At 43.2% G+C, this 16,108-nt stretch overlaps 1 protein-coding gene across 2 annotated transcripts in view; it reads left to right on the top strand.

The window, feature by feature from the left end:
- The window catches only part of SLC18B1 (solute carrier family 18 member B1), an 83,798-nt gene that overhangs the window by 44,076 nt on the left and 23,614 nt on the right, over window positions 1–16,108 (top strand). For both annotated transcript variants that reach the window (XM_029596580.1, XM_029596581.1), the window contains exons 6-8: window positions 2,714–2,870; window positions 8,588–8,724; window positions 9,410–9,511. In XM_029596580.1, the coding sequence (XP_029452440.1) occupies window positions 2,714–2,870; window positions 8,588–8,724; window positions 9,410–9,511 (396 nt within the window). The remainder of the gene's footprint in view (window positions 1–2,713; window positions 2,871–8,587; window positions 8,725–9,409; window positions 9,512–16,108) is intronic.

The following is a 16,108-nucleotide window of genomic DNA, read 5'->3' as shown; positions in this document are numbered from 1 at the left end:
CGCCAGAAGGCTGCGTCGGGAGGGACTATTACAACTTAAAGTCCATATTTTGATCACAAGGAGTGCGAGTCAGCAGAGCCAGCAGTGACAGCCTGGCACATGGTGAGGCTGTTGGGCCATATGGCTGCAACTGTCCATGTCACTCTCTTGGCACATCTACACATGGACCCTGAGGTCGCTGTGGCGCCAAGCCACTCAGAACCTCAGGGATTGCATCTGAGTCACCCCATCTCTCCAGGTCTCATTGTCTTGGTGGTGGGTAATTTCAAATCTGGCACAGGGGATCTCTTTTTGAAGTCCCCTACCAAATTGTCCTAACCACGGATGCATCCACCCTGGGGTTGGGGCGCTCATGTAGATGGGCTCCTGACCAAGGGTCTCTGGTTCACTTAGGAATGTACTTATCAAATCAATTTCCTGGAGCTTCAGGTGATCAGGAACGTGCTATGGGCTTTCAGAAATTGGCTGACCAACAACTAGGTAGCCATGTGGTATTAGGAAGCGGTTCAGATCTGGTCATGGTTCCTGTCCTTCGAGATGGTGCTCAGGGCCATGTGCAGGGATGGAGAAAGTGGTAGCAGTCAGGCTGAGTCAAGCCTTCAAAAACCCCATGAGTGGTCTCTGGACCAGGGGGCAGCAAATCAGATACTTCACCTCTGGGGGAGCCTGGACGTAGATCTGTTCATATCCCTCTTTAACAGGAAGGTGTTAGTTCTGCTCCCTGTACAGGTCTCATGGCAAACCAGTCAGACACCCTTGCCTGTCATTAGCACAAGGGTATCCTGTATGCATATCCTCTGATTCTCTTGAAGCTTCACATGGGGATTATGATCCTCAAAGCTCCTCATTGGCCGAGACAGGTCTGATTTTCCACTCCTACGGAAGTTCTCCATCTGGAGACAGATCAGTCTGGGGACTTCCTCAGATCTCATCATGTAAGATCAAGGCAGGCTGCGGCATCCCAACATCCAGGCCCTGTCGCTCACAGCCTGATTGAGAGGTTAATCCTGCAGCCATTTGATCTTTGAGGATGTGTCTCTAGTCCTGGTGGCATATAGAAAACCTTCCACTAGAAAGTCCTATGAACTGAAGTGAAGGAGATTTTCCATTTGTGTGGGCAGAAGGCCCTAGATCTATTTGCCTGCCCCACACAAAAACAGCTTGATTACCTTCTACACCTATCAGAAGCTGGTTTAAAGAGTAACTCCATTAGAGTTCATTCAGTGCAATTTGCGCATTCCACCAAGGTATAGAAAGTATGCCCATCCTATAGTTGCACATTTCATGCAGGGCCTGCTTCAATTGAAGCCTCACCTAAGGCCCCCTGCTGTATCTTGGGACCTCAACGTGGTGTTAGTTCAGCTGATGAAAGCTCCTTTTGAGCTGTTGCGCACCTGTGACCTGAAGCACCTGTCCTGGCAGGTCATATTTTTGGTGGCTATCTTCTCAGCCCACAGGGTCAGTGAACTCCAGGCCTTAGTAACTTATCCATCTTACACTAAGTTTTATCATGATAAGGTGGCCTTGTATATGCAGCCTAAGTTCCTGCCCAAGATGGTGTCAGACTTCCATCTTAACCAGTCCATCATCCTGTCATCCTGTGCCCTTTGGCATCTGGTTGGGTGTCTGTTGGTTCCCTTTTGAGTTAGGGAGCAACCTGTAGCTAGGGAAACACCTATGTGTGAGGACTACCATCCTGCTTGTCCTCGGAGAAAGCAGAGTTGATTACCTGTAACAGGTGTTCTCTGAGGAGAGCAGGATGTTAGTCCTCACAAAACACACCCACCACCTTGCAGAGTTGGGTTTCTCCTATCTTTTTTTTTTAATTTATATTGTAATTCTGTGTTACAAGACTGGAGAGGGACCCTGCGTGGACACATGTGATAGTGCATGCTGGACATGCTCAGTGTGCCTAGTCAAAGTTCTAGAAACTTTGACATAAGTTTTCTGTATCAGGGCTCCATCTGATGTCACCCATGTGTGAGGACTTACATCCTCCTGTCCTCGGAGAACACCTGTTACAGGTAAGCAACTCTGCTTTCTTCTGGGACTTCTAACATTTCCGGTTACTCACATTGCCATTCATTGTGGCAGCCTCAACATTTGTTGAATCATTGACACTTAAACACTGGATTGTGTCACTAGATCTTGCTTCCCCTATCCCTTTACTTTGCAAATAAGGATCCTCTGTGCTTACTTCATGCCTTCTTAAAATCAGTTACAGTTTTAACCCCATCACCTATTCCGGGAGGACCTTACATTCGTCCACCATCCTTTCCACGAAAAAACATTTTCTGATGTTGCTCTTCAGTTTACTACCCTGCAGCCTCATATCATGACCCCCTTGTTCTAGTACTTCCCATCTGTTGAAAAAAAGGCTTACTTCCTATGAATTATTAATACCTTTCAGGTATTTGTATCGCCCATGTGTCTCCTCTCAAGGGGGTATACATGTTGAAATGCTTAAGTCTGATCTGGTAACTGAACTCTCTCCACTGTCTGTGGGGCCTTTGTTTGATTAGATGGACCTCCATGCTTGGTCTGACTATGGTGTGATAGGTTCCTTTTTAAAGAAAATAGGACCAAATGTATTGAAGTCATTTTATACTTTGCCACCTCTTCCCACCTAACACACACCTTGTACGCAGTGTTAGGACTGAATTACACGTGACAGCAAAGTGAAAAATTGATTTTTTTTTTTTGTAACTTTCAGGGAATTTTGGAAATTTTTACTGGACTTGGTATAGTCCTGGGTCCTCCATTAGGTGGCTTCTTGTACCAGTCCTTCGGTTATGAGGTACCTTTCCTTGCGGTGGGATGTTTAGTGCTTCTAATGGTGCCGCTGAACACGTTGATTTTACCAAGACATGGTATGTGTTACTGCATTACAAAAACTGTTATATTAAGCCTTCAGATGCTCTTCCCACTCCTCAGCTCTGCTATTGATGTCTTCTAACTTCACCGTCATTTGTTTATGTCAGTGTTCATGTCTTTAATGTTTTTTAATTTGTATCTGGCATTGAACTATGTAAAGGTGGGCAATAAATCCCTTTAAATATAATCAGTTATCTTATGATAGGAAAGTGTTTAAAATATATATTTGTTTGCCCTAACTAGAGGTGGAGTAGTAATGAAAGTGATCCAGAATCAAGACACTGTGTAGCTGCTGGTTTAAGTTTCTGTCTCTTGTTTTACCCCAATGTATGGGCGCCTGCCTGCCTGCCTCTCTCTGGATTTTCCCTCTCTTCTGTTTTTGGCAGGCCTTCTCTGGCCAATTACTTATTCTGCTTCAAAATCCATCGTTTCTTTGGTGTCTTAAATAGAAATCGAATTCACGGCATCTGCTTTCTCAAGTGCACCAGCCTTGGTCACCTGCTCCCTATTCCACTCTCTGCTCTTTATTACGCAGTGAAGGGTGCATAGGCCAGATTATTTTTTTTTTCAAACCAGTTCTATTTTGTTTCTTACAAATGTGCTCCACAGTGATTTGCACAAGAATAAAAAGCTGATACTGCAGTTGAAATGCTCTGACTTCATTTCCTGAAATGTTACATTTACTAAAGAGTTTTTTTGGGGTTTTTTTTAAAAGCTAGCTCTTTATGCTAAATATTTATATATGGGTTATAAGAATCTAAGGCAGATGCTTTCAAATCTTGCCAAAAATTAATTGAACAATCAAGGTAGCATGAAATCTTTAGAATGTCAGCCCTGCTTTAGCATTTGTTGCTTAGAGGGATGTGGTAGTAATTGCTCTCCAACGTGGTGTTTACCTTCTGCCCTCTAGTGGTGTGTTTGGTTTCACTGATGTCCTCTAATCCACTTCTGTATGGTGACCCAGCCTGCTCAGAACATCATATCAATGGAAACGTTCTCTTGCTCACTTCCAGACTAGATGGACAAACAAAGGGTGGAGATTCTTTGAGGGGAACATTTTTTAGCAGAGAGTTTACTTATTGCAGTCATGAGAAATTGACTACAGAATGTCAGTAACCATTGCTTTATAATGGTTATGATTTACCTGAGTTTCATTCACATGTTTCCATATTTCCTCTTCTCCGGGGGCTAGAGTGAGGGGGAAAGAGATGTGTACCTGTTTAGAGATTGGTGGCTTATGTCATCTTTTGTATTTTATTTTTTGAAAACTTAACTTTGTGGAATGTAATACAGAAGCAATTTTTATACTGAGTGACTGCAGAAGGCCTTACCTGTACTGTCGATTTCTATGCTGAATTCCTGAACACTATTTTCTCCCTCCTCCCTCTTCAAATTCTAAAGGACTCTTCTTTTTATCTGCTTTAGTAGCCATAATAGTGACAAATGCCAGAAAAACCACAGACTACTTATTTAAAAAGTACACTTTTTATTGGATTCATGAACTTGCTCCAGAAATTTTATATGAAATGTGTTGTGGTGGTCTCCACAATTCTACATCTGTTTCCTGATTTTTATTTTTTTTTTTTAATGTCTTGCATTGTGCATGGCTCTCAGCCCTGTTTGTTTCTTTTGTGGTGTTCCACCTTTCCATTTGCAGTGTCCACGATTGTGCACACATACATAACACACCCCCCATGTTAGGGAATGCTTGCCTGAAGCAGTTTATGCTGAGTCTGTGCCATTGTCTCCATTTGATGTTTCCTATCCCGCGGTCTCCGTCACTCCCATCTGTGCTCGGTCTCTAGTGGCACCACCTGTTACCTATCAGTAGCCTGACAGATGGCATGAAAACCGAGGTTATCCCCAATCAATGATTCTCCAGTGGAGATCTTTTTTTTTTCTAATTGATCATATGATCTAGACATGTACTGTTTTGAATGAGTCTCCTGAATTCAGGGCTCTAAAACCTCCTGAATCCAGTTGTGAGGCAACCACAGTGCCGGTGCGAGGATGTCCGGCCGCCTTAGGCGGTGGTGATGTCAGGCCATCGTGTGATCTCTCTCTCTGTCTCCAATTCAGACGGCCAACATCTCTCTCCACCCGGTTCAAATGGCCAGAGCCCCATTTTGCTCACTGTCCCAATGCACCTCGTTTGCTATAAATAAATAAATAAATGCCGCCCTCGTGTTGCGCCCTCGGTGCCCTGGGCAGCCACCTAATGCCTCCCACCGGCCCTGAGCAACCACAAGCTGGCAGTAGTTTGCTCAGACTGTTGGGTCATTTTTTCTTTTGAGCTGCAGTGACGCGTGCTCTTGAGTTTGCTCTTCCCAGTCTCCTGCTTTTAGTGGGGATTTAAAACCAGCAGCTTAACGGGGGGCATGGGTTCCATTTTTTTTTCTTGTGAACGAAAATCCTTTAGTATTGTTTAGGCACAGACACCTCTCGTTTTAGGAGGATATTCTGTTCCCAGGACTTGCCCAGTGGACTCCTGCAGAGTACGTTCTTTTGATTTGGACTGGCTGTACCCAGTAGGATGGTGCTTCCTCCTAAGAATCGAAACACTGCCTCTCCTAAGTCATCATCAGTAAAACCCTTTCTCAGTGGACTGCCCAGAAGGAGGACTTCTTCTTCTAAAAGCTCAGTTAGCAAAGCCTTAGACTTTGGACCCAGAGGTGGTTCTGTGTCTCTTTGGGGTGGACCTAGGCTGTGCTTCCACAAGATTTGAAACTGGCCACTGGGGTGCCAATTAATTAATTAATTAATTGGCGAGCCAGCTTTGTAATTGGGATTGTCAATCTGTCGGGGTTTCCATTCACCCTTATACTCCGGGTTCTGAATCATGGGAGGCTCCCACTCACCATCCATCTCCTCATCCCAGTCCTCTGGTTTCACAGCATCAGGATCAGGGACGTGTTCGGGCTTCTCCCAATCCTCTGGTTTTGTATCCTCTGGGTCATCGATCTTTGCCCGCTCATCCCAGTCCCCTGGCTTCTTGGCGACCGGGTCCTTGATTTTCTTGGGGGGCAGGAAGTCCCAGTCATCCTCCAGGCTGCCCGACTCCACCTTGCTGTTGTCAATCTTCACCTCGTACGTGTTGTCCGGACGAACTATGAGGGTGTACAGGTGGGTGTGCATGTCATCCTTGCACCTGATGTCTTTGTTAATTTGGACATTCTTTCCTTTGTAGTTGAAGATCACGTGCACTTTCTTGGTCGGAGGGCCACAGATGTCAGGGCCGAACATAATGTTATACTCCGAGTATAGCATTATGTTCGGCCCTGACATCTGTGGCCCTCCGACCAAGAAAGTGCACGTGATCTTCAACTACAAAGGAAAGAATGTCCAAATTAACACCACGCTTCCATCTTGGGGACTTTGCGGTCTGTGCTCCTCTTCTTTGAATTGCCTGGTGAAGAGCTGACTCCCTCCAAGGATTGCTTGGATGCCTTGCTCCCGCTGAAAACTATGTTCCCACAGGGATCTAACTTTAATTTCATTTACAGGTTTGCTTTCTGCTCTTTCAAGAACAAACCCATGTAAATTAGATAAGGGCAAATACAAACCAATATAATACAAGACACATCATTAAAAAAAAAAAAAAAAAAAAAAAAATCAGACTGAAGCGTGAAAAGTAAATTATACAATATATAAATAAAACGCATTTTATCAAATGCAATGCCTGGGAGGAACAGAACTATGCTTCTGCCAAGGACTTTCAGCATTAGACAAATCAAGCAGGCATAATGCAGAAAAGTCAAGGGGCTCTCTGGCCAAATAGCCATATAGTTAATTGTCATCTTTGGTCTCCTTGAGGGATGGATGGGAGCACATTCCACCAAGCAGAAGCACCTCCAGGAAAAGCCCTCTGCTTAGCTTTAACCAGCCGCAGTAAACTTACAGATCAGATTGGAAGTCTCCAAGCTTGTCTGGAAGACTGATACAACACTACTATTTCATTCAGGTTGGGCCCATTTAATTTATGGCGTAAAAGGTTAGGCATAAAAGCTTTACATTTAATATAAAGGATTAGTAGCAGCCAAAGTAGTGAAACCAGCAGTGGCTTAGTGCTCTCAATGACTGTGCCCTGTCACTGTTGAAGCGGCTAAATTCTGAACTGCTTGTAATTGAAAAAGTTATTTTTGGGAAAACCCACGTAGATTGTTGTAATGTAAAGTGACTTAGTACTCCTGTCCAACTCACCTCCACTCAGTAGAGAAACTTGCACATGCATGCTGGGAAACCTTCACACACATATCAGGCAGACAATTTCTGCAGGTAAAACAGTTTTGCTTGCATAATTATTCAACCCCTGTGTTCTGGAAGCTCCAAGTTTATACAGATGAAAGATATTGCCCTAACAATTGGATTACAATTGGCCTCTACCTGTGAATTATTAAAAATCACTTTTTCTGGCTAAAAGACCCCCTAATTCCAGTACCTTTGGTCAGACTTGTGAATCTGAAGGAAAACTGTGAAAATGAAGGCCGAAGAGCATTCTAAAGAAACTAAAGATAAAGCTATAGACCTGTGCAAGATAGGAAAAGGCTACAAAATAATATCCAAGTGCTTGCATATCCCAGTGAGCACTGCTGGATCAAGTGTGAGGAAATGGAAGCTGCATCCTACCACCCATGCACTGCCTAGACAAGGCCGGTCCTCAAAGCGTCAGGGCAAGGAGGAGACTTGTAAGGGAAGCCATAAAGAGGACAACAATCACTTTGAAGGAGCTACAGCATTCGGTGGCTGAGAGTGGAGTGGAAGTGCCCCAGTCAGCCATATCCAAGATCTTCCTGTGGGAATCCTTATAGAAGAAAAGGTCATCTTGATGCTTTTACTTCCACATATCCTGCCTGGCTGTAGAAGAAAAACTCTGGATTGGGGCTCAGTGCAGCTCAATGAAAGTCATCACACCAAGGCAAATGTAAGGAAGTGCACAGTGAAAAGAAATACAGCTCATTACCCTGCCACTATCTTCACCGTGTATATTTTTTCTCTAAAATAATATACTTTTGCATATCGGGTCCTTTTGCTAGTCTCATCCTGATTGTGCAAATTTTCATCTATTTTAAAACATTTTCTTCTCCATTCAAGGGTAATAATTTTAATGCTATTTGCCGTTTACCTCTCTATTTGGGACTTTCTGAGTCTCTGCATATATACAGTATTGTGTGTGTATATATATAGAGAGGTAGATAATTAACATTTACTCTTATCTTCTGTGCTTTATAGACACAAATAGTTGATCTCCTGAATTCAATTTGTAGCAGGCTCGGGGAAGTTTCAGATTTCTGCTTGAAGTCGAGAAACTCGCCACAAATCTTAATTAGTTTGGTTACCTCTTCTTCAGTGTCTTTGGATCCTTTCAACTTTTTATTTTTCCCTTTTGGACCTCACAACTTCAGATTTCTATGGACCTGACGCCTATTGCAGACTCTTCCTGTAATGTCTGGAGGGAAGCGGTTGCTTGGTAACCAGTTTCACAGCTTTAGAACTCAACCTGGGAAGTTCCTTTCAGGACGTGTGACACAATCACATGACCCATAAGGGTAAATCCATGATGAATTCCTGGCTTTTGAAGAGCGTGTCATTTTTAAAGCTACATGAAGTGTGTGTGTGTGCAACAACTTTGTAAATTATTACCAAAGACAGTAAAAGGTTAATGATTTTTTTGCATTAATAAAATTTTGCTTTTGTCATTTTTCTTTCTAAACAGATTCACTTCCTGGAAAAGACTTATTCTGGAAGCTGTTTACTCTTCCAAAGGTGTTATTTCTGTGCCTTGTTATCTTTTCTCTTAGTTCATGTTTGGGCTTCCTGGACCCCACCATGTCCCTTTTTGTGATAAGAATGGTAAGTGATGTGTAAAAAGTACTAATCTTCTTTTCCTTCAATTTCCTACATCCATACGACTTTTATAAAATTCAATTTTAATGGTAAAAGAAATATAATTTTATACAGTTGATCATTTGGCTTTTTTTTTTCTCCATATAAAAAATGTTATCAGTTCTATTATGACTGCATGATAGATCATCTTAAATTAGGTGGAGAATTTAGTCAGCATTTGGGAGCAGTTTTACACATTTTTAAAAGGAAAGTCGAGCACATACTTCCCTTTGAAAATTGCCCATTGATAATTGGACTTTGCACCTGCTTTTTGTGCAGGCTAAGTTTGCCTGGGCATTAGCAGGCATACATTTGAAAATGCAATGTAGGTGCACACCTAGTCTTACCCAGTACATGTCCCTGGGGATGCCCCCCCTTAACACTTCTAAAGGTAAGCAAGCTAAGGAAACCCTCTTGACATCACACATGTTTTTAGCTAAATTTAAAGAGAAGCAATTTTCTGAGTCTGGTTTTTTTGTTTGTTTTTGTTTGTTTGTTTTTTTACATGGGTAAATGACTTTTGAAAACACGTCTTTTAGAAAATAAAATAGCTTATATTCCTAAACTTTAAACAAAGGTACTGAATTTTAGTAGCTTCTGCAATATAGAATTGCTAAGAACTGATCCAATGCTTTTATTTTTATTTTTGCAGTTTAAGTTACCTGTCGGTTATGTGGGACTGGTGTTCTTGGGTTTAGCCTTGTCCTATTCACTTTCTTCACCCCTGCTGGGCATTCTAAGTGATAAAAAACCAGTAAGTATTGCCCTTGCTAAATTTGCTTTCCTTTTGTAATAATTTGTAAGCAAAGTATTGAGTTTTATATTTTATAAATGGAGTATAGTTAGTCTAGTCTAAGAGGGTAACTTTCAAACAAATGTGCACTAGAGCATATATGCTTGTACATGGCTGGGACTGAATCTGCACAAGTATTTTATAACATGCACATAGGATATATGCGTATTTTATAAATCTACTCCGCAACATATGTAGTTTGTGTGAATACACGCAATGCATTGAATTGATATAAGATGGAGGTTTTTTTTTGACCCATGATTAAGACAACTTCTCTATAGTTCTGGTACTCTAGTGGTTAACTCAGGTCTTTTTTCTCCTTTTTTTTGCACAAGTGCGGTATTTAAATTTGCAATTGGACTGTTCTTTGTATTTGTGTGATTCTGTATTGAAATTCCACTTTTCCTCTATCTGTTGCTTGATTTTTATTTAGGCGACCAGAGAGTTAGATTAGGGGAGAGTGCTGGGTATAGTGTACTTGGATTTCAACAAGACCTTTGTCACCTTCCACTCAACCAGTTTGTACCTCAGAAACGTGTCAGTGTAGTGGTAAATGAAGTTCACTCCAAGGAGAGAGGCATTACTAGTGGTAAGCCACAGGAATAGGTCCCTGAACCAATTTCAACATTTTCAACATCACAAAAGGATTTTTGGGAAAAGTTTGCTTTTTTTTTTTCCCTTTTTGTGGATGATGTTAAAATTTGAAACAGCATAGACAGCTAGGAAGGTGTGAAAAAAATGAGGGGGGAATCTAATGAAGCTTGAGGATGGTGTAGAATCCAGCAGCTTAAGTTTCAATCTAAAAAAAAAAAACAAAAAAATGCAGAGTTCCCTGTACGTGCCCAGATCAATCCTGACTCCTGGGTTTTGCCTCCCCTCCAGCAGATGGAGACAGAGTTTTCCTGACACTGCCACAGAACCCGAGGTGCAACCTGCAGTCACTCAGTATTTCTGTCTCCAGCAGATGGTGGAGGTGCAAAGCCTGCAGTCTGACTGAAAAAAGAAAAAAGGGATCTTCTCATCAGAGTCTTCCAAGAGCCTTCCAGGGGGTTGCCAGATCCTGGTAGGGTCATTCCCCCTGGTTCCTGAGGCGAGCGAGCAGGGGGTCGGCAACCTTTTTGTTACTCAGTCCTTCATCTCTGTGCAGGGCTGAAACCTGGAGGTGCCAGTTCTCTTGCCCTGCAGGACCACTTGAGCCTTTGGCCATTCTTCAGAAGGGAAGTGCCTCCTCTCATTCTTTGAATTTCTTTAAAAAAAAACCAAACAACTTTCTTTTGTTTTTGAGAGCTGAGCGCCGGCAGTCGCAGGGAATTGCTGTGGGATGGTATACTTTCCCCGACGCTATCACGCTGGTCTAGACTAGGCTCTGAGCTTGTGTCCCCCGTCCCCCCCGGCGGTGCCTTCTGGGGTTCCCGGGACCGAATGACGTTCCTCGTACGGTGGCTTGCACAGCATGTGGAGAAGCATGGACATGGCTGTCCAAGGACAGACAGTGCTCCCGATGCCTCTCCTGCTGGGTAAGGCCCTTCAGGGAGTGCAGCAAGCATTCCCGACACAGAGAGCCTGGGAGGCTCTCCCCAGCACGGAGGTCGGCCAGCGATGCTTTCCTGCTAAGTGCAGGAACAGAGGCCATTTTTTTTTTTTTAATAATTAGCAATTTTTTTATTGGTGTCCATCAAACAATAAGAATATAATGAAGTACCAAAAATTGTGTACAAGTGTATACCTAGGACAACAAACAAATTTTTATAATAACATACAGAAACCCCCCCCCCCCCCCCCCCTTGCTGCAGTGTTCAAATCAAGACATAAGGCTGAAATCACGTATTTTATTGTGCATTGTCAGGATAATTAGCATAAAGTCTGAGAATAATAAACTAATAACCTCAAATCGCTCTCTCAGTAAAAATTGTGATTAGTTAGACTGTCCTCAGATCAGAAATGGGTCCCAGATTAGATTAAATTTACCAATCCTATGGTATTTTAGAGCGGTAATTTTGTTCATGGTACAGACTCTGTCCAGACGTGATATTACTCCCTGTATGGACGGAAGATGGTCCTGCTACCAGAACAGGGCAATCTCTATACTCATAGCAATGCAGAATTTTGGATCAACCTTTGGGCGTTAGAGTCTCGAGCACAATCCAGAAGGTTAAGAAGAGCCAATTCTTTAGATAACTGAATGGATTCCTTAACCATTTTGGCTAGAATTACAGATACCTGCTGCCAAATGGGTTGAATATGAAGACCTTCCCACCACATGTGAATAAAAGTTCCAGGTGAAGGACAGCCTTGCCAACATAGCGTACCAAACTGGTTGACAGAACCTGTGAAGTTTTATAGGGGTGTAATGCCATCTATAAAGCAATTTATAACTATTCTCAATTATGGAGAAGGATATCAGAGGACTTGGTCGTTAGGAAAATGAGACCATTCCTCATCTGACTGTATAAGATTTAGGTCATGTTCCTAGGCTCTTACATGGGCAGGCTTGTCCTTCAAACATGCATTTAATAACATATAGAATAACATATAGATCTTAAGAGTTCAAGCCCTTTATAAGATAGGGGTGCATGCAGTCAGGGCCGGTGCAAGAGTATTAGGCGCCCTAGGCGAAACGTCAGCTATGCCGCCCCCCCCCCCGCCTCCACACACAATTAACTTACATTGTGCATTAATGAAAATAACAAAGTCTGTATTTATAACAGAACACTTATTTGACATTTTTATGCCATGTAAACCATTGAGATGATTTGTCTTATCGACGGTATAGAAACTTTTATAAATAAATAAATAAAAATAAATAAAATAAACATAAACCAAAGCTATACTTGTTGCTCAAACAAAGCAGACACATCACATAATATTAAATAATTAAAATGGCAGTCAATCAAGAAAAATAAACTTAAAAAGCCATCTTTACTTACCCCCTCCAGCAGGTCTCTTACTCCTCTTCCATGCAGACTGTAGTACACACCAGAAGCAGCAGTAGTGGCTAAGCTCTATACTCATGGTCCTCTTCCTTAAGGCCCATGTCTCTCACACCCACACCATATCAGTCATGCCCCCATGACCAGTTTCTGTCTCTCACACACCAATCATCTCCCAAACAGTCTTTGACAAACACACCAGTCACCTTCCTGAACAGTTTCTCTCATGCCATACGCACACACAGGCTTCCATGTTCTACTTACATATATGGGCTTCTCACTCTCATAATCACTTTCTCTTTCTCACACACACTCACCAGTCTCTCTCTCATGCTTGTTCTCTCCACATGCACAGGCTTCTCATTCCCATAATCACTTTCTTTCTCTCACACACATACACAAACACACACACTAGTCACCTGATCTCTCTCATGCATACACACACACAGGCTTCCCACTCCCATGTTCTCTTTCAGATATACAGGCTTCTCACTCCCATGCTGTATCTCACACACTCCCAGCTTTCTCACTCCCATGCTCACTCTTCACATGCACAGGCTTCTCATTCCCATAATCACTTTCTTTCTTTCTCTCTCTCACATACACACAAACACATACCAGTCACCTGTTCTGTCTTACATATACAGGCTTCTCCCTCCCATGCTGTGTCTCACACACACCCAGGTTCTCACTCCCATGCTCACTCTCTTCACATGCACAGACTTCTCATTCCCATAATCACTTTCTCTCTGTTACACACACACACACACACACACATACACCAGTCTCTCTCTCATTTCCATGCTCGCTCTCCAGGTGCACAGGCTTCTCATTCCTTGAATCACATTCTCTCTCTCTCACATTCACATACACACCAGTCACCTTACCAACCAGTCTCTCTCTCATACATGCACACACACACACAGCTTCCCACTCCCATGCTCTCTCTCACATAATCTGGCTTCTCACTCCAATGCTTTCTTTCACATACACCCCCACAACACCAGGCTTCTTACTCCCATGCTTTCTCACATACCCAGAGTTCTCACTTCCATGCTTTTTCTCTTTCACACACACACACACACACACACACACCAGTCACATCCCTGACTCTCACACTCTCACACATCAGTCATCTCCTTGAGCAGTCACTTTCATTGTATCTCACATATACACATACATCAGCTCTCTGACCAGTTTCTCTCAATCACACACACATGCTCTCGATCAAATACATTCTCTCACTTACACACAGGCTCTCAATCACACACACATTCTCTCAATCACACACAGGCAGGCTGGCTGCTTCTCTCTCTCTCTCTCACTCACTTCCTCCCCCCCACCCCAGCACAAATGGTAACTGCAGCAGCCTCCTCCTCCAGCCCCCGCAGGCCAAAAAGGAAGAATTCCATCGGCCGCGGGAGGCTCATGCTGCTGACTCCTTTCCCGATTACTGGCTGCTTCAATTGCTCGGGGGCCGATGCTGCTGTCGCCGCTATTTTTTTCATGCGGCACCGCTCTTCTCCTTCCCGCGCATCACTTCCTGTTCCGGGTCAGGGGGGGGGGCTGGAGGAAGAAAAGGGCAGCCACGGATGCCACAGCTTTTTTTTTTTTTTTTTTTTTTTTTTGCACTGCTGCCGTTCCCACTGGGCTTGAACGTGCTGATAGCCCAGCGGTAACGGCAGCAGGGAAGGGAGAGACCGGGAGCACGCGAACCGCTGGGGGAGGTCAGATGGGTCTTTTGGGGCGGGCTGCCGGCAGCGGCTCTTTTATTTTTATCGGGGGGTGGCGGCAGCTTAATGCAGCTCTTTTAATTTTACCGGGGCAGTGCCGCCCCCGGGAAGCTGGCGCCCTAGGCGACCGCCTAGTTCGCCTAGTGCTTCCGCCGGCCCTGCATGCAGTTGCCTTCAAAAAAAAAATCTGTCAGAAGATAGAGAACTCTTTAGAAGAGCTGTGATGAAATGCGTGATCTGGTGGTACGAAAAGAGTTCAGAATGAGGAAGTTCGTATTTAATTTTCAGGTCATCTTTTGATGACCATCTTTCCACATCTTACTTATAATCTTCTTTTCATTTCCATAGCCTAATGTTCCCCCCCATGCTTAAGGATATGGGGGGGACGGGACATTAGGGATTGGAAATAAGATGTGGGACCCACTAGCAGATGTTTCCAACTGGCCCAAATATTCAAAGTATGCCGAGCTGTAGGAGCCATGTTGGGGGCAATGAAGCCAGGAGCAGCGGGGTTGCCACATAGTAGCTCTCAATGGCATGCTGCTCATCCAGGACTGCTCTATCTGTATCCAGTATTTAACTGTATTAGTATTGTGCCATTCAATTAGAGATCGCAGCTGGGCGGCCGTGTAATACCTAAAGAGGTTAGGCTTATATTCCTAAAGAGGAATATAAGCCTAACCATCCTGCCATCTCTGCTCTGGCTTGATAGAGAACAGAGTGAGCTACCCTGGGGGGGTTTCTGTTTCCATATAAAGTAGAGAAGCTTCTTTTGCCATGTTCTCAAGGTGGAATTAGATAATGGAATTGGAAGGGTTTGAAATAGGTAAAGAAACCTAGGTAGTATATTCATTCTTACTGTGGAAATCCATCCAAGTAAAAGGGAGGTGACCATTTTCCGAAATCTTGATTGATTCTCTCAAGCAGGGGTTTGTAATTTAGATGCTGAAGGCCCTTCAAGTGTTTGCCAAAATAAACTCCCAAGTATTTAAGTTTAAGGGCCCATTTGAAAGGGTGGTGAGCCTTTAGAAAGGATTTTGAGTATCGCAGGAAATATTTAGCAGCTCTGACTTTTCCCAGTTAGTCTTAAAGCAGGAAACAGCACTAAAGGGAGGCCAAGTCGAACTCAATAGCTAACAGAGATGTGTGAGGATTGCTAATGGTAAAGAGAATATCATCTGCAAATAATAACAATTTAAAGGACTTAGAACCTAATCGAAAACAGAGATTAGAGGATTATTCCTTATGGTATGGCTAAGGGTTCAAGAAATATGGCAAAAAGTAGAGGTGAGAGGGGGCAACCTTGTCTGGTAACTTGTTGAACATTAAAAGTATCAGAATACCCTCCATAAATTTCTAAACAGGCTTTGGGGTTATTATAAATAGCATGTAGCCACTTTTGAAAAGAGGAACCAAACCCCATTGCATTCAGAGTAGAAAACAGTTCACTGGCCATTCTTATGTCTAATGACTCTTTGGCATCAATAGCTTTGTGGATAACACATTGAAATCGTCGGCTCAGTGTGCTGCAGCAGTCAAAAAAACAAACAGGATGTTGGGAATTATTAGAAAGGGAATGGTGAATAAAACGGAAAATGTCATAATGCCTCTGTATCGCTTTATGGTGAGACCGCACCTTGAATACTGTTATCAAAAAAGATATAGTTGTGATGGAGAAGGTACAGAGAAGGGCTACCAAAATAAGGGGAATGGAACAGCTCCCCTATGAGGAAAGACTAAAGAGGTTAGGACTTTTCAGCTTGGAGAAGAGACGGCTGAGGGGGGATATGATAGAGGTGTTTAAAATCATGAGAGGTCTAGAACGGGTAGATGTGAATCTGTTATTTACTCTTTCGGATAGTAGAAAGACTAGGGGGCACTCCATGAAGTTAGCA

Source organism: Rhinatrema bivittatum, chromosome 3, assembly GCF_901001135.1.
Source record: "Rhinatrema bivittatum chromosome 3, aRhiBiv1.1, whole genome shotgun sequence".
In the NCBI taxonomy this organism is placed as follows: Eukaryota; Metazoa; Chordata; class Amphibia; order Gymnophiona; family Rhinatrematidae; genus Rhinatrema; species Rhinatrema bivittatum.
The sequence above is the reverse complement of the archived record's forward strand: the minus strand, read 5'-3'. Positions and strand labels throughout refer to the sequence as shown.